We start from the raw sequence: 13742 nt of genomic DNA on the forward strand, positions 1-13742 counted from the left end.
ATGGTAACTTAAACAGTCTTAAAACAGTGTCCATTCAAATGTGCTTACCTACTATTTATGTGCTGGAGAACAAGGGCAGGTCTTTTTTGCTGAAGAAAAGAAAATGAAGATTCTTTAAAGCTCTTCAGGAGGATCAAGTAAAATGGTTCTACAAAGCAGCAGACCAGAAACATGAGCAGTTGACATCATCCTGGAAGTATGGAATATGTGCTTACTCCTCTAGCACCAGTCAGTCTTGCTCCTGAATTCTCATGTGACCCACAGATTAAGGAAGGGTCAAACAGCATCACCTATTATAAACGCCATGTTCCTTATTGCCCTCTTTGGACTTGCCTGATATGATTAATTCGGTGTCTTCACCAAGGTTTGCTATCTTAATCAAACCACCTGACAGATTTTCTCAGTGTTTGAACATGTGGTGGAAATGAACTGTGACTTCACATAGTGTATCAGTCAGTCCTGCAACTCCAGCACCTCATTTTCAACAGCAGCAAAGGAACTACCTCCTGACAGCAATCTCGTAGTCACAGCACCAACAAAACTTTATTATGATGCGCACCATTTCATTCCACTCAAGATGCTCCTTACAACTCCACTGCAGCACATTCCACTAAAAACAAAGCTCTACTATTCTTTTTGATTCTTACAATATCCTATAATCCTTTGCATTCTTTCTGATGGTCCCTTCTGCTGCACAGGTGTCGTGCAAGGAAGTGTTGCCAAGCAGCTGCATTTCTGCATTGACAAGGGAGCCAAATACTATTTCTGACACATGAGCAATTGGTTTGCCATCTCTGATGCAAAGAATACAGAAGCTCCTTGCCCTGAGAGGTGGCAATACTCTAATTTGAAAATGAGACTGCATTGCCAAAAATAATAATAAAAAAAGCTATAGCTACATAATAAATCCAGCACCTCTCCCAGTATAGCACGTATTGCAGTAATGCATCTGCTAAATTTAGAGATTAACTGTCCATTTTCTTCTAATGAGGATATGACAGCTCTCAGGATAACTACAGCAAACACTGACAATATAATCTAACAATCTCGCCACAGCTCTAACATCACTGTAACCAATAGCTGGTCTAAATAAAACCCCTTTCCTTTTTTGTCTAGTCATTCTTCACACCAGGGCAGACTGGATTTTCTATAGGACCTGTAACACAGCACCATAAAGCAGCACTGTCCAGTACACTGATACTTTCTCTATTCCTTTCTCTCTTCTTCACAGCTATATTTTTAAACTATGGAAAGCAGCAGTCCACCCCTGTATGTCAGGCATCAGAAAACCCAAAGTATCTTCTTATTCCCTATTCTCTCTACTCATTCTAAATCAAAACCAACAGCCTACTAAAACAAGCTTTTCTCTTCTCTTCATCAAAGAGCCTAGTCTCAATGGAACTAGGTTGGGCGTTTTTTTCCCTACACTTTCCTCCTCAGCAAGGCCTATACAAGGTCTTCAGAGTGAGCAAGGCTTTGTCTCTGGAAGTATGCATGACTCTGAGATCTGCTGGAAACGACACCTACTAGCATCTACTCCTGACACAGCAAATATTTCATTACACTCACATACATCAATGCTGCCAGATCAGGTGTAGTAAATAAAGAACAGCTGTTCCTATGATCAACTTTTCTGACAAGCTCCTTCCTAAGTATGATCAGCAGATTAGTAAAGGCAGAATCTAATCTCAAAGGGCACTGCATGCTTCTTTCTGCTACCTCGTCCTTAAGGAATGACAATTTTCTTGAACTTGAGAAAATCTGCCAGTATTCAAGTAAGAAGACATGATACATGAAAAGATTCCTTATCAACGACATCCTTAAAGGGGAATAAAATCCAGCTTCACTCTCTTAAAACTGTATTGATTTTACAATTTTTTAAAAAGTGTCACTACAGCAACCATATAAACAGTTTCCATCAGCTTTAAAAACCATTTTTATCTCAAGAAAAAAAAGGCTATCTTATTGTAACTCTGACTACATAATAACTATTCCTATCTGGATTACATAAGAAATTTCCAAACTAGATCCCAGTTCCCCAGAGGATAAATGAGATCACAAGATGACATTCCTCTCCTTCCAGGCTTGCATACTGAGCTCTGGTAAAGTGAGAATTGAGCATTTCAAACCAGTGGAATTGACAGGGGACAAGAAACACCACCCTCCTTTACTTACTGTGCCTTTTCACATCTAATCTAAGTGCAGCCATCATTTCAGACTATCTTTGTAGAAACACCACTGAACACGAAGACTGAGTAATAAAGATCTGGGAGTTTTAGCCAACTTCAGGCATGGCTACACAGGCAAATTAATAAAAAGGTGAAGGATGGATTTACAGCACACCTGTATGAGCACCCAATATAGCTGCTTTTTTATGGATTAAGCAGAAAACTCCTTCCTCAAGATGGAGTAAGCTACCTCACAGAAACACATTTTCAACTTGTAGAGAAAGCATTCCTACTGGGAATTCACACAGTATTAATGAGCTGTAAAGGTACACAATAATTTAGAGCTTATTAATTTCTTCAGACAAACAAGCCCACAGGTATTAGCCATAGTCATCATACCACCCACCTCAGGTAGCCTTCTATCAATAAACCAGAATCAGCAACTTTTAACTATCTGAATAATAAATACATTTTCCTCCCCATCTTTGTCACTCAGACCAGCTCCTTAACAAGATTCTTTCCCTTAATTTTATGAGAAAAGTAACTAGAAGACTGCAAGCAGAAAGTCACAAAGACGTATGATAATTCATTGATGCAGTTCAAAGGGGCTATATAAGACAGGTTAGACCACTGAAGGCTGATCCCTTTTTCCAAGGTACAACTTGAGTAAAATTGTCTTTTTAAAGGAAAAAAAAGAGAGCATCATTGTCCTCAAATATTCTTTACTTACAATATCTATAAATCTCATTCACTGGAAAAATTTTTGCAAAGAGTTTATAGGCTTCACAGAATCTCATCACTGATGACACATTCATCCAAACTCCCTATTACTGAAATTATCCTCATGTCCCTCATTACACAAGAATAATCAAGGTTATATACTACTGGAAATAGTGTTTAGATGGCAATAACATGTGTATACCTTTGTCTTAATTTAATAACAGCATTTTATTACAAAGAAAAATACAATCAGGTGAAAGAACAAAAAGTTAAGAAAAATTTATTAGAATTTTATTTGGGCCCATTAAAGGGGCTTTGATACAGAATTGCATTGTAAGCTGAAGATTTTCAAGTGCATATAATGAGGCAAGCTAGTACTATTTTAACCCCTCTGGAGTATAATCAGTTGATAAGGTTATAAAACATTACAAGGTCTAGGACAAAAAGATTATCTTTAGTTCCTCCAGATCAAAACTGAAACCTGATTAATTAACAATGTTATAGACAACAGAAAAGGTTTACTGTTACTTTTACATGTCTTTAATTTTATTTTCTATGGAAAACAGGTGAAGATATTTTAATTTATCTATTGCATGAATGGCATAAAACTAAGTTCTCTGTCCCCATATTCTCTTCTAACCTAATTGTTTAAATTCAAGAAATTTAAATAATTCTTTCAAAAACTTCAACTTTTTTTTTTTTTAAAAAAAAGCACTAGTGATCTATTTGAAACATACACAGATAATATAAATTAAACATACCAGGTGGGAAATGTTTACAAAGAAAAGGAGAATGAAAAAAGACATTTTTAGCAGTCGCCCTTCAGAATAATAATTAAAAGTCTAGGATAGTGAGTTAGCCACTTAAAGGCAGCAATTAGAAATTCTTTTTCTTGAAACACATAGAGAATTTACATATATATGCAAGGATACATAACTAACTGAGAAGAGTCTTGAGCCACTGTGTAAAACAAAAATGACAGTAATAAGATCAGTATAATATCAATCTAGCCACCAACCTCAAAGGAGTAAGATTTTTACCACACAGCATTTAGAATAACTAGGTATATGCCAGATGAGACACAGCTGTGACTATCAAGACTAAAAGTTACCAATCAACCAATTAGAAAAAATTTAAAAAAAGGGAAAAATACAATTAAATACTTCAATACATTTTGTACTTAATTACTGAAAAATGTACAATAATACATTAAAAAAAATCCTTAAGTGCTTTAACAAATACTATATTTATTTGAACCTTTCAATGGTACATTTTGAAATGCTACATGTTATTTCATACTTAAAATGTTTAACAGAATATGCAGTTTTGCAATAATCTCATGGCAAGAAAAAATGGTCTTACACGTTTACCTAAAACTGAAGATTGCACCACTGTAATTTAGGAAAGGTGTACAGCAGACTAAGTCATACTAAAGTACATAAAAGTTCAATGTATGTACTCTGTTCCAAAGATATTAGCAGCAGAAGTTTTGTAAAATTGATTTACACTGATTTTTACCCTTAAAACCACAGGTCCCATTCTCATTACTATTTGAGCACTGTTTTTCTCCATTTCCAGTTATATAAAAGTGATTAAAAGACCACATTACTTCTCAGTCATGTTTCTGAATTAATTTAGTTGATTTCAAGTAATATCCATTAAAATGGAAATCCTTCAAACAGTTGAAATATCTCATTACAAATAAAGCTAACTTAGGTCTCAGTATTAAATAACTACTATTAAATTATTTCATGATCTCCTACGGTTTTTTGTTTCTGGCAGCAGTATCAGCTTACATACATGTTGAATTATGAGATACTTATTTGCCTTTTTTCTCCCTTACTCAGCATGGATTCATACAATCAGTTGTTTAGCAGCCACTCAGAAATTCCTAGTAAATAAATACCCTATGACAAATTATATTGTTGCAACTGAATCTCTGTACAGTGTGTGAAGGGAAAGGGGAAAACAACAAAAGAAACAACTGGATATAATATCACCTTCCTAGACATAACAGACTCATGGACAGCAATACAGTCTTGCCAGCTGTATTTTACAGAAAAGAATGTTCATTGCCATGACTGTCAAACCTGTTTCAAAAGCAACATATTTGCATTCTAATTACACAAATAATCTCTTTTTCTTTTTAGATGAGAATGTTCCTTACTACACTGTGCTCTATACCAACTCCAGTCACTGATTACCATACCACTGAAACCACTCCAAACCTCAGAATATGATCCCCTTCTTGTTTCAAATCCTGTGGCATTCCAGCCAATGAATGAGGCAAGAAGATCAGAATGACACCACCTTCATACCCAGCTTTTACTCAGAGCACTGGCCATTGGCACCATCTGCTGCTTTTCACAATCCACACTTCACCCTGAGTCAATGATACTCTCAGGGAAGCTATTAGAAAGGGCTGTATTACAACATTCATTAAAGTTGTGACGATCGTCAGAACAGCAGCTTCTGTCCTCTTCATCTGTTAATTCCTCCCATCTTCTTGACAAGTCCTCCTTTCCTGGCACATATCCCTGCCTCTGGTTACATTTTCAGCATCTTCTCACTTCCAGATGGTAACTGCATCACATTATCAATTTCAGATTTCTGATCAATTTCAATTTCAGCTTCTGAAATTGATCTGAAACCACAAAGAGCAATCTCATGAAGATGCACACTACAGGTTCAGAAGCTGCCACAACAGGGAGCCCTTCTTAAGAGCACGTTTCTGCGCAAAAATACTTATAAACTTCTTACACAGGTAGTCTCTCTTTCAGCTAAGGATAAGGTAGAAATGCAGGAATAATCATTCACTGCTGGTTTATAAAAATAATGTGCATACATGCACCAGACATATTACAAATCACACCTACAGCCACAAGGACTTGATGATATACACAAACTCCAGCCGCTGCTGTAATACAAAATAAAAGGACGGATAGCCTCATTTCAGTGATTTGTCATCAGGCAATAGGTGTATAATTTTTAACAAACCAGAAGTAGGTATGCTCTGAAACCTGAATTTACACCACTGGTTATACAACTTATCTCAATTCAATCAAGACCTTAGTAAAAGCCACTGTAAATGTGAGAAAATTCATTAATGATCTGCATGATGGGGTAGAGCACACCCTCCACATGTTTCCTGATGACACAAACCCGGAAGGAGTAGCTGACACACCAGAGGGTCACAATGCCATTCAGCAGCTGGACAGTCTCAAGAAATGGGCTCATGAAATTCAGCAGTGGGAAATGAAAGGTCCTGCATCCAGGGAGGAACAATATGCAACCTTGATTGCTGGGGTCCCGTGCACCAATATATGCTTGGGGCTGTCCAGCTGGAAAGTGGCTTTGCACAAAAGAACCTGAGGACCCTGGCAGACAACAGGTTGAGCCTAAGTCAACAAAGTACCACTGTGACAGAAGGCAAATGGTATCATGGCCTCCTGCATTAGGCAAAATACCACAAGCAGGTTGATGGAGGTGATCCCCCTCTACTCAACACTGATGAGGCCAAACATGGACTCATACTTCCAGTTCTGGGTTCCATAGTACAAGACAGATTTGGAGCTACTGGAAAGATACCAGCAAAGGGACATTAAGATGATGTAGATGTTGGATCATGTCTCCTGTAAGGAAAGGCTGAGAGAGCTGGGACTCTTCAGTCAAAAGAGAAAGGCTTAGGGGGAAATCTCATCAATGTATATAAATACCTGAAGGGAGGATGCAAAGAAGATGGAGGCAGGTCCTTTTCAGCAGTGTCCAGCAACAGGACCAGACACAATGATCACAAACCGAAACACTGGAGGTTGCTTCTGAACATCAGGAAACACTTTGTCCTGTGAGGGTGACCAAGCACTGGCACAGGTTGCCCAGGGAGGTTGTACAGTTTCCAACCCTGAAGGTATTCAAAAGCCATCTGGACACAGTCCTGGGCAGCTGGCTCCAACCTCAACCACTCTGTGCTTCTATGAAAAAACTATTTATCGTTTAAGACTTTTATCCCCAGGAACTGAAGAATTTAGAGATCTGAAATGCACACCCTAGATCTTTCTCTGTGTTTCTGCTATCAGCTTTATTATCTGTGAAGTAATTCTTTTTCTCTTCCTCCATATCACACTCGGGCTGATTATGATTTTCTTATTATTAATAATATGGAAAACCACATTCTGTTCTCCTCATAGACTTGAGGAGGTAACAATTTATGATTTATAGAGAAATTTAACGTGCAATGTTTATTGTTCTCTTGTGTTTATTTAGCATTTGTTAGTGTTGGATTTCCTAAGTATTTTATTTCAAATACTATGAAGGGTTCAAAAGCTTTGATTACTCTTCAAATAATTATTTTTGTTTTTAGAAAATGCATTCATAGTTCCTCAATTTTACCAATGACTTAGCTCAATACATGGTTTCAATTTAAATTTTTTACTGATACACAGCACTTCATTTTATATGAACAGTTCAGTAGAAAATACACAATGCAACACTTATGTATGACATTGGATTTGACAGTATTGTTTTATAGTTTATGATATCAGCTAACTTAATAAATATTGATATAGGCCAGTAACACTGAATACATAGCTGTATTACTTTTACGATACTACACGGTTAGCCCTCATTACTGTAAAGGGCTTTATTTTTTCATTTGTCAGTATGGCACATCTTTCCAAACCACAAGCATATTACGAATCTAAGCACCATCAGAACTCTTCTAGATTAAAACCCAAGTTGAGGTTAGTCCATTAGGCAAAATATAGTATAGGTTGATAAAATTTTTCAGAAAGCTTAATCTAAAGTCACTGGAACTCTTCAGGTAAAAGGTGAACCGTTTGAACAACTCAGAAGAGTTTAATTAATATTTTATCAGAAGGTTATCATCTCTGAATCATCTGCAACTTTCACCTTAAGACACAGTAGCAAAATAGTTTCTCATCTTAAGAAACATAAATTTGATGTCAATAATAGAAATTTTCTTAACTGCTCTATTTAAACATAATACAAACCTGGCCTAGGGTTTCTATTTTGCTGTCTTTGGCTTGCAAAATCTCTAAAACCCTTCTGTCCTTGACTTCAGCTTTCTGCTTTTCTCTGGAAACAAACAAAAAAAATAGATGCTTTATTAGTCACAATTTGCAGTTAATCATTTGAATTTTTCATGTCCTGATAATGAATGTCATTTTAAAGCACAGAAAATTAAATTATCTGAAGCTGACAAGCCTTGCAGAATTAAGCAGGGAGCATATGGCAAGTGACAGAAAATTACATCTGTAAAGAACTAACACAACTTTGTTCAAAAAGAACAGAAGGAAGAAGTCTTAAAATACATTTTTAAGCAGCTAAAATTATCTGTCTCATTCTTTCCAAAATGCAAAGTACGTACTTGTCCATAGGCTGAGCTAAATGCTTTTTTTCCCTTCTTGGCAAGGTAGAGCCACTAAGCTGCATGGGTTTGTGAAGGACTTATCTCAGCTATATGGCATTTCTATGTCTGAAACACTACTTTGGAACGTATTGGTTAACTATTTTACTATCTTTCACATGTACAGAACTTCTGAAAAACAGCTCTGAAGGCTGGGTAAAGGGGATGAGCAGAGCCTCTCTATGTGGTTAATAAGTGCAGAGCTATAACCATCTCTGTAACACTTCATAGAAAACCAAATAATGATTTATTTTAAAAAAACACCTCATTGCTATCTTACTTGACTAAATTTTAAATGCCAATGCCCTTACTTGCTTTCTGTTCTAGGCAGAAAGAAAACAGAAGTTGCTACAGTAAGGATACAGATAGTCCTTATCACAAGACAGTTCCTATCACGTATCTAGAATCACAGAATGGTTTGAGTTAGAAGGGACCTTAAAGATCACCTAGCTCTAGCCCCCCTGCCATGGGCAGGGACACCTTCCACTAGACCAGGTTGCTCAAAGCCCCGTCCAACCTGGCTTTGAACACTGCCAGGGAGGGGGCAGCCACAGCTTCTCTGGGCAACCTGTTTCAGTGTTCCACAACAGAATTTCTTCCTTGTATCTAATCCAAATCTACCTTCTTTCAGTTTAAAATCATTACCTCTTGTCCTATCACTACACTCCCTGTTAAAGTGTTCCTCCCATCTTTCCTGTTGGCCCCCTTTAAGAACTGGAAGGCTGCTTTAAGGTCTTGAGGAGCCTTCTCTTCTCTGGGCTGAACAACCCCAACTCTCTCAGCCCGTCCTCGCAGGGGAGGTGCTTCAGCCCCTGGCCATCTCCATGGCCCTCCTCTGGACCAGCTTAGGCAGGTCCATGTCATTCTTATGTTGGTGACCCCAGAGCTGAACACAGTATTCCAGGTAGGGTCTCACGGAGTGGAGTAGAAGGGGAGAATCACCTCCCTCAACCTGCTGGCCACATTCCTCTTGATGCAGCCCAGAATACAGTTGGCTTTCTGAGCTCTGAGCACACATTGCTGCCTCATAGTCAGTTTTTCATCTACCAATACCCCCAAGTTCTTCTCCACAGGGCTGCTCTATATCTGCTCAGCCTATATTTGTGCTTGGGATTGTTCTGACCTTTGTGCAGGATTGCACTTGGCTTTGCTGAACCTCATGAAGTTTGCACAGGCCCACCTCTCAAGCCTATCAAGGTCCCTCTGGATGGCACATCCCTTCCGCACAGTGTGTCAACAGCGCTACACAGCCTGGTGTTATAATAATCTGCAAGAAAACATCTGAGAAACATATATTCCCTAAAAATGGTCAAATACTTCAGGCATCCCCAGCATCACAGGTGACAGAGAAGTATAACCTCATTCAGATTATCACTGCTCTCACAATACAGTTAAATTTCCATCATGGCTGGGTATAAATCATTCCTAGAAGCCAGGGAATCCTACTTGAGCAACTTTTGCTCTACCAAAATGGGAACACTTCAGTTGTGGAAGGGAATGGGAGAGTGGTACGCACGAGTCTGTAAATCTGAACAAAGTGGATGAGAATATCCAGATGGGCACAAAAGTTTTCATCTGCTGAAGCATTTTCTAAGAGCTCAATAAGGATAGTAGATATGTGCACAATTATTTTTCTCCACTATTATGTATTACCGCATATTCTACTGTTATCAGTGACTTTAAAAGCTAAACCACACTGTCCCCACAGGCCATCCAGTAACGTGTTTTTTAAACAAAGTTCTATGCTAAAATATCTAGTCTGATCTTGAGTAAATAAAGAATTAAATAACAATGGTAAGGAATTTAAAGCAAGGGTTTTGGAAACTGACATCTCAAAGCATCATAACTTTAAGCAGCACACTCCTACTGAAAAATAAAGCAAAAAAAAAAAAAAAAAAAAAAAAAAAAGCCAAACAAACCCTGTCTGAAAAGGTATGTATTTAAATTACATTTAGCTATGAGAAACAAAACTATGAGATCTTAAGCAGCTGTACAGCATTAAAAAAAAAAACTATTTCCATAAAGAAAACAATTCAGGAGTTGTAATGAGCAGAGAAATGTGAAACCATGTATATTCAACAAGTTTTCCAAAAGACATTTCATGTCTGAAAGGTATTTAGCATTTTAACCAAGACAGAAACTGAACAGAAAAATGCACATCAAATCCTGACCTCAAAGCATCTGATCACCTGCAACCAGAAGCATCAAGGAATTTTCATGATAGGCTGCTAGGAAGACATCAACAATGAAATATATAGTACCCCCAGTTTTTCATAGTTTATGTCTGAACACCTACTGAAACTGAACTAGGTAGGCTGAAATTACAGAGGTACATGCAAATGTGAAGTTATCTGATGTTACACTGTGATGTCATTTGGAAAAAAAAAAACAAAACACTAACGACCAAAAAAGGGAGCAGAAGAGAGAAAAAAAACAAACAGGTTTCATAACACATGACAGTTAATGAAACCCTGCTTATAGCACATAACTAATTTACAGAAAGCACATTTTCAGTCAGGTTTTTAAAAACAGTAAAAGACTTTCTGATAAGCTTATAAAACTTTGTACTAAACGACATTAGACAACTTTAAAAATTAGGAGTTAGTAAAGAAAAATGTCTGTAAATAGATTACGTGTATAATAATTATCAGAAGCTTGTGCATGTTCCTGAAACAAGCATACTGTTGATGATAGGTATCATACATTATTCCACAAGTTAAATTAATCAAAAATTGCCCCAGTATTAAAAAACCTGTAAACACGTTACACCATAATCTCAGGAACTGATGAACCTATACTAATCTGTCTAACTGTAAGTATTATAGCACTTCAAGTTTCCTCAGGTCTTAATTACAGCTAGAGAACTTAAGAATTTAATATTAGACACATGTATAACTGATTCACAATTTTATAAGCTTCAGAAGACAAAAAACAATGTAGGTCTTTACTACAAAGTACTCAGAATAGTAATGTGTAAACACAGGAAGAACCATACAATAAAATACATAAAAGCCCCATGAACCACTGAATAGCACTGCCTCTGGCCCTTAAAAGTATCTGACCTTAACCACTGGCTGACATGTTCTATCCATTCTTTGTTCCCACTGTGATATATTTCCCTCTCCATTTTAATTCAGCTGTTTTTATTTTATATTTCTACTTAAATGAAACCATTGCTATAACCACTCGTTCTGTATCTACCATCCACAATATGATACTGTCTTCCTAACTCCTCTAACTGCTATCTCCTCTGACAAACTCAGCCTTTTAAAACAAGGTGCAATTAAACAAATACTGGATAATTAACTAGCCTCTTAACTCGGCTATTTAATCATCACTTCAAAATTTATTAAATTTGTTTTCTAATATGAAAACATGATGGGTCAGGTAGATTTCGCAAAGAAAGGCTCTACAGAACTTTACAGTTGTGGGGTTTTGGATTTTTTGGGTTTGTTTTTTGGGTTTTTTTGTTTTGTTTTGTTTTTCAAATTATTTTTATTTTAAAGAGAGACTGGGGAGAAATTGAATAAACCAGCTGAGAACAAAGTAAAGGAACAATCTGCTCTAGAGAACTGACAAACAGTATGCCCAGCTAATTCTGGTGTACTATTGGTAGATAACTTACAGAGTCCTGTGACTCTATGGCAAGGCTGCATAAAAGAGGTTTGAAGACTAAAGTCTGGGATTGGAGAGAAACAACAGACCTTTGTTAAAGCAAAAACTGCCTGTAACACAGGCACACATTAGCCAATGGTTCAAAGTGAATTTCTAGTTAAATGTGGTATTTTCCTTGTTTACCCGATGCTCAAACAGTCCTTTGAACAAAGCTGTCAGGGAACAAAGTTTATAAATACAGATCTATAATCATCATGAGTGTGAAAAGTTTAAAGTAAATCCAAGGTTTTTTGGTTTTCTGGGGTTTACTTTTACTCTCTATACAGCACAAGCTGTAGTAATGCTCCCCAAAGTAGTTTCACTAGTTAACACCCACAACTAAAGAAAGAATCCTCTAATTATCAGAATTCAAGCACACAATGGATTTGTCAGAAGTCTAAAGCATAAATTGAAACCTCATATGGAACTTTATCAGCAGCTTCTCCCAGTGGCTAGGACAGCTTCCATTGCTTGTTCCCCACAGACACTCAAGGCAATATGACTGACTGGAACTTACATATCATATTTGGATGTGTTGTTGCACCTTGAAATAAGACTTGATATGAACTGCAGCAATCACCTCCTCTTTTTTTGAATGGTAACAGATTTTAAGAAAAATTTTTAACCAACTTTATTAATTGAGCCGTTATGTATTTACAATATATTTTTTAAAGTCCAGTGGAAATGTTAACAGATAGTGAGGAAGGTTACCTAGTGATTTTGTTGTAGAGGATGTCCTCTGCTGAGACTCCTTAAATCAGTCTTTCATAATGTATACCTGTGCTTCTGAGAGCAGCAGTGCCCCGCCATGAGACTCTGTTTTCCTTCTCTGATAGAGGGAAGATGTTAGGCAGGAATACGATGTCTCAGAGCTTCCCTTAGAGCTATACTACAATTTTTTTTTCAGGCTGCTGTTTTAAGGAGCTGCACCTTTTCATCTCAGAACAGAAGCTGGTCAGCAGTCACAAAGAGTGCAAGACCAAAATGCTTTTTCTAAATCAAGACAAACCCCATGCACAGCTTCTTTATTCATACAGGGGATCTGGATTCTTTCACAGAATTGACAGTAGGGTTAAGTTCTTTCTAGACACGTGGACAATGACTAGCCTGGTTCTCTTCTGTGGTGAATAATTTATACATCCCTCTTCCTCCCTTTGTACACCACTGTCACGTGAGGTAAAGCCACCCTGACTAGATTTTGTAGGATTCTTTCCTTCATGACTTGTGCTTCTGAAAAAGATTACTCGCAACACAGGATTCCAGAGAGGTCTTTGAACTTATTTTTCATTTCCTCAGTGGTCATCCTTTTGCTCCTTGGATATATGGTTACAGAGAAGGAGACTGTGTCTTCATTCTCAGGCTGCACTGGCTGGTAGGAAGCAGGTGAGAGCCTCACCAGTGGATGGGATGTGCGCTCCCTGGTCTCCACTAGATCCATTTTGTGTTTTTTAAATTTTTTAAAATTTTTCCTCTTATTCACAAAATCTCAGACCTCAAAAGACATTTAAATATCTGTCACCCATGGAAAATAGTGAGATTCAGCTGCCTAAAGCACCTCATTCCTCATCTGTGAAAGAGTGAGTAAATATTATTTCATGTTTATTATGAGCATAATTATACTAAAGATTGTAAGGCACTCCATTACCCTAGCAATGGTGGGGAGGAGTCCATATTTATTAGAAGAACAGTGTAAGATCAGTATCACACCCTATTACAGTGTTTCAGCCAATAACTGCTACCCTAGTTCATAAGATACTGGAACAATAGACTGTCAC

At 37.3% G+C, this 13742-nt stretch overlaps 1 protein-coding gene across 1 annotated transcript in view; it reads right to left on the bottom strand.

Annotated features, from left to right (window-relative positions):
* CNTLN (centlein) overlaps positions 1-13742 on the bottom strand; it is a 182562-nt gene that overhangs the window by 160448 nt on the left and 8372 nt on the right. Inside the window, exon 4 of the mRNA XM_026866054.1 lies at positions 7898-7982. Coding sequence (XP_026721855.1) covers positions 7898-7982 — 85 coding nt within the window. The remainder of the gene's footprint in view (positions 1-7897; positions 7983-13742) is intronic.

This window comes from Athene cunicularia (genome assembly GCF_003259725.1).
Source record: "Athene cunicularia isolate RWA chromosome Z unlocalized genomic scaffold, athCun1 chrZ_part2, whole genome shotgun sequence".
Classification (NCBI taxonomy): domain Eukaryota; kingdom Metazoa; phylum Chordata; class Aves; order Strigiformes; family Strigidae; genus Athene; species Athene cunicularia.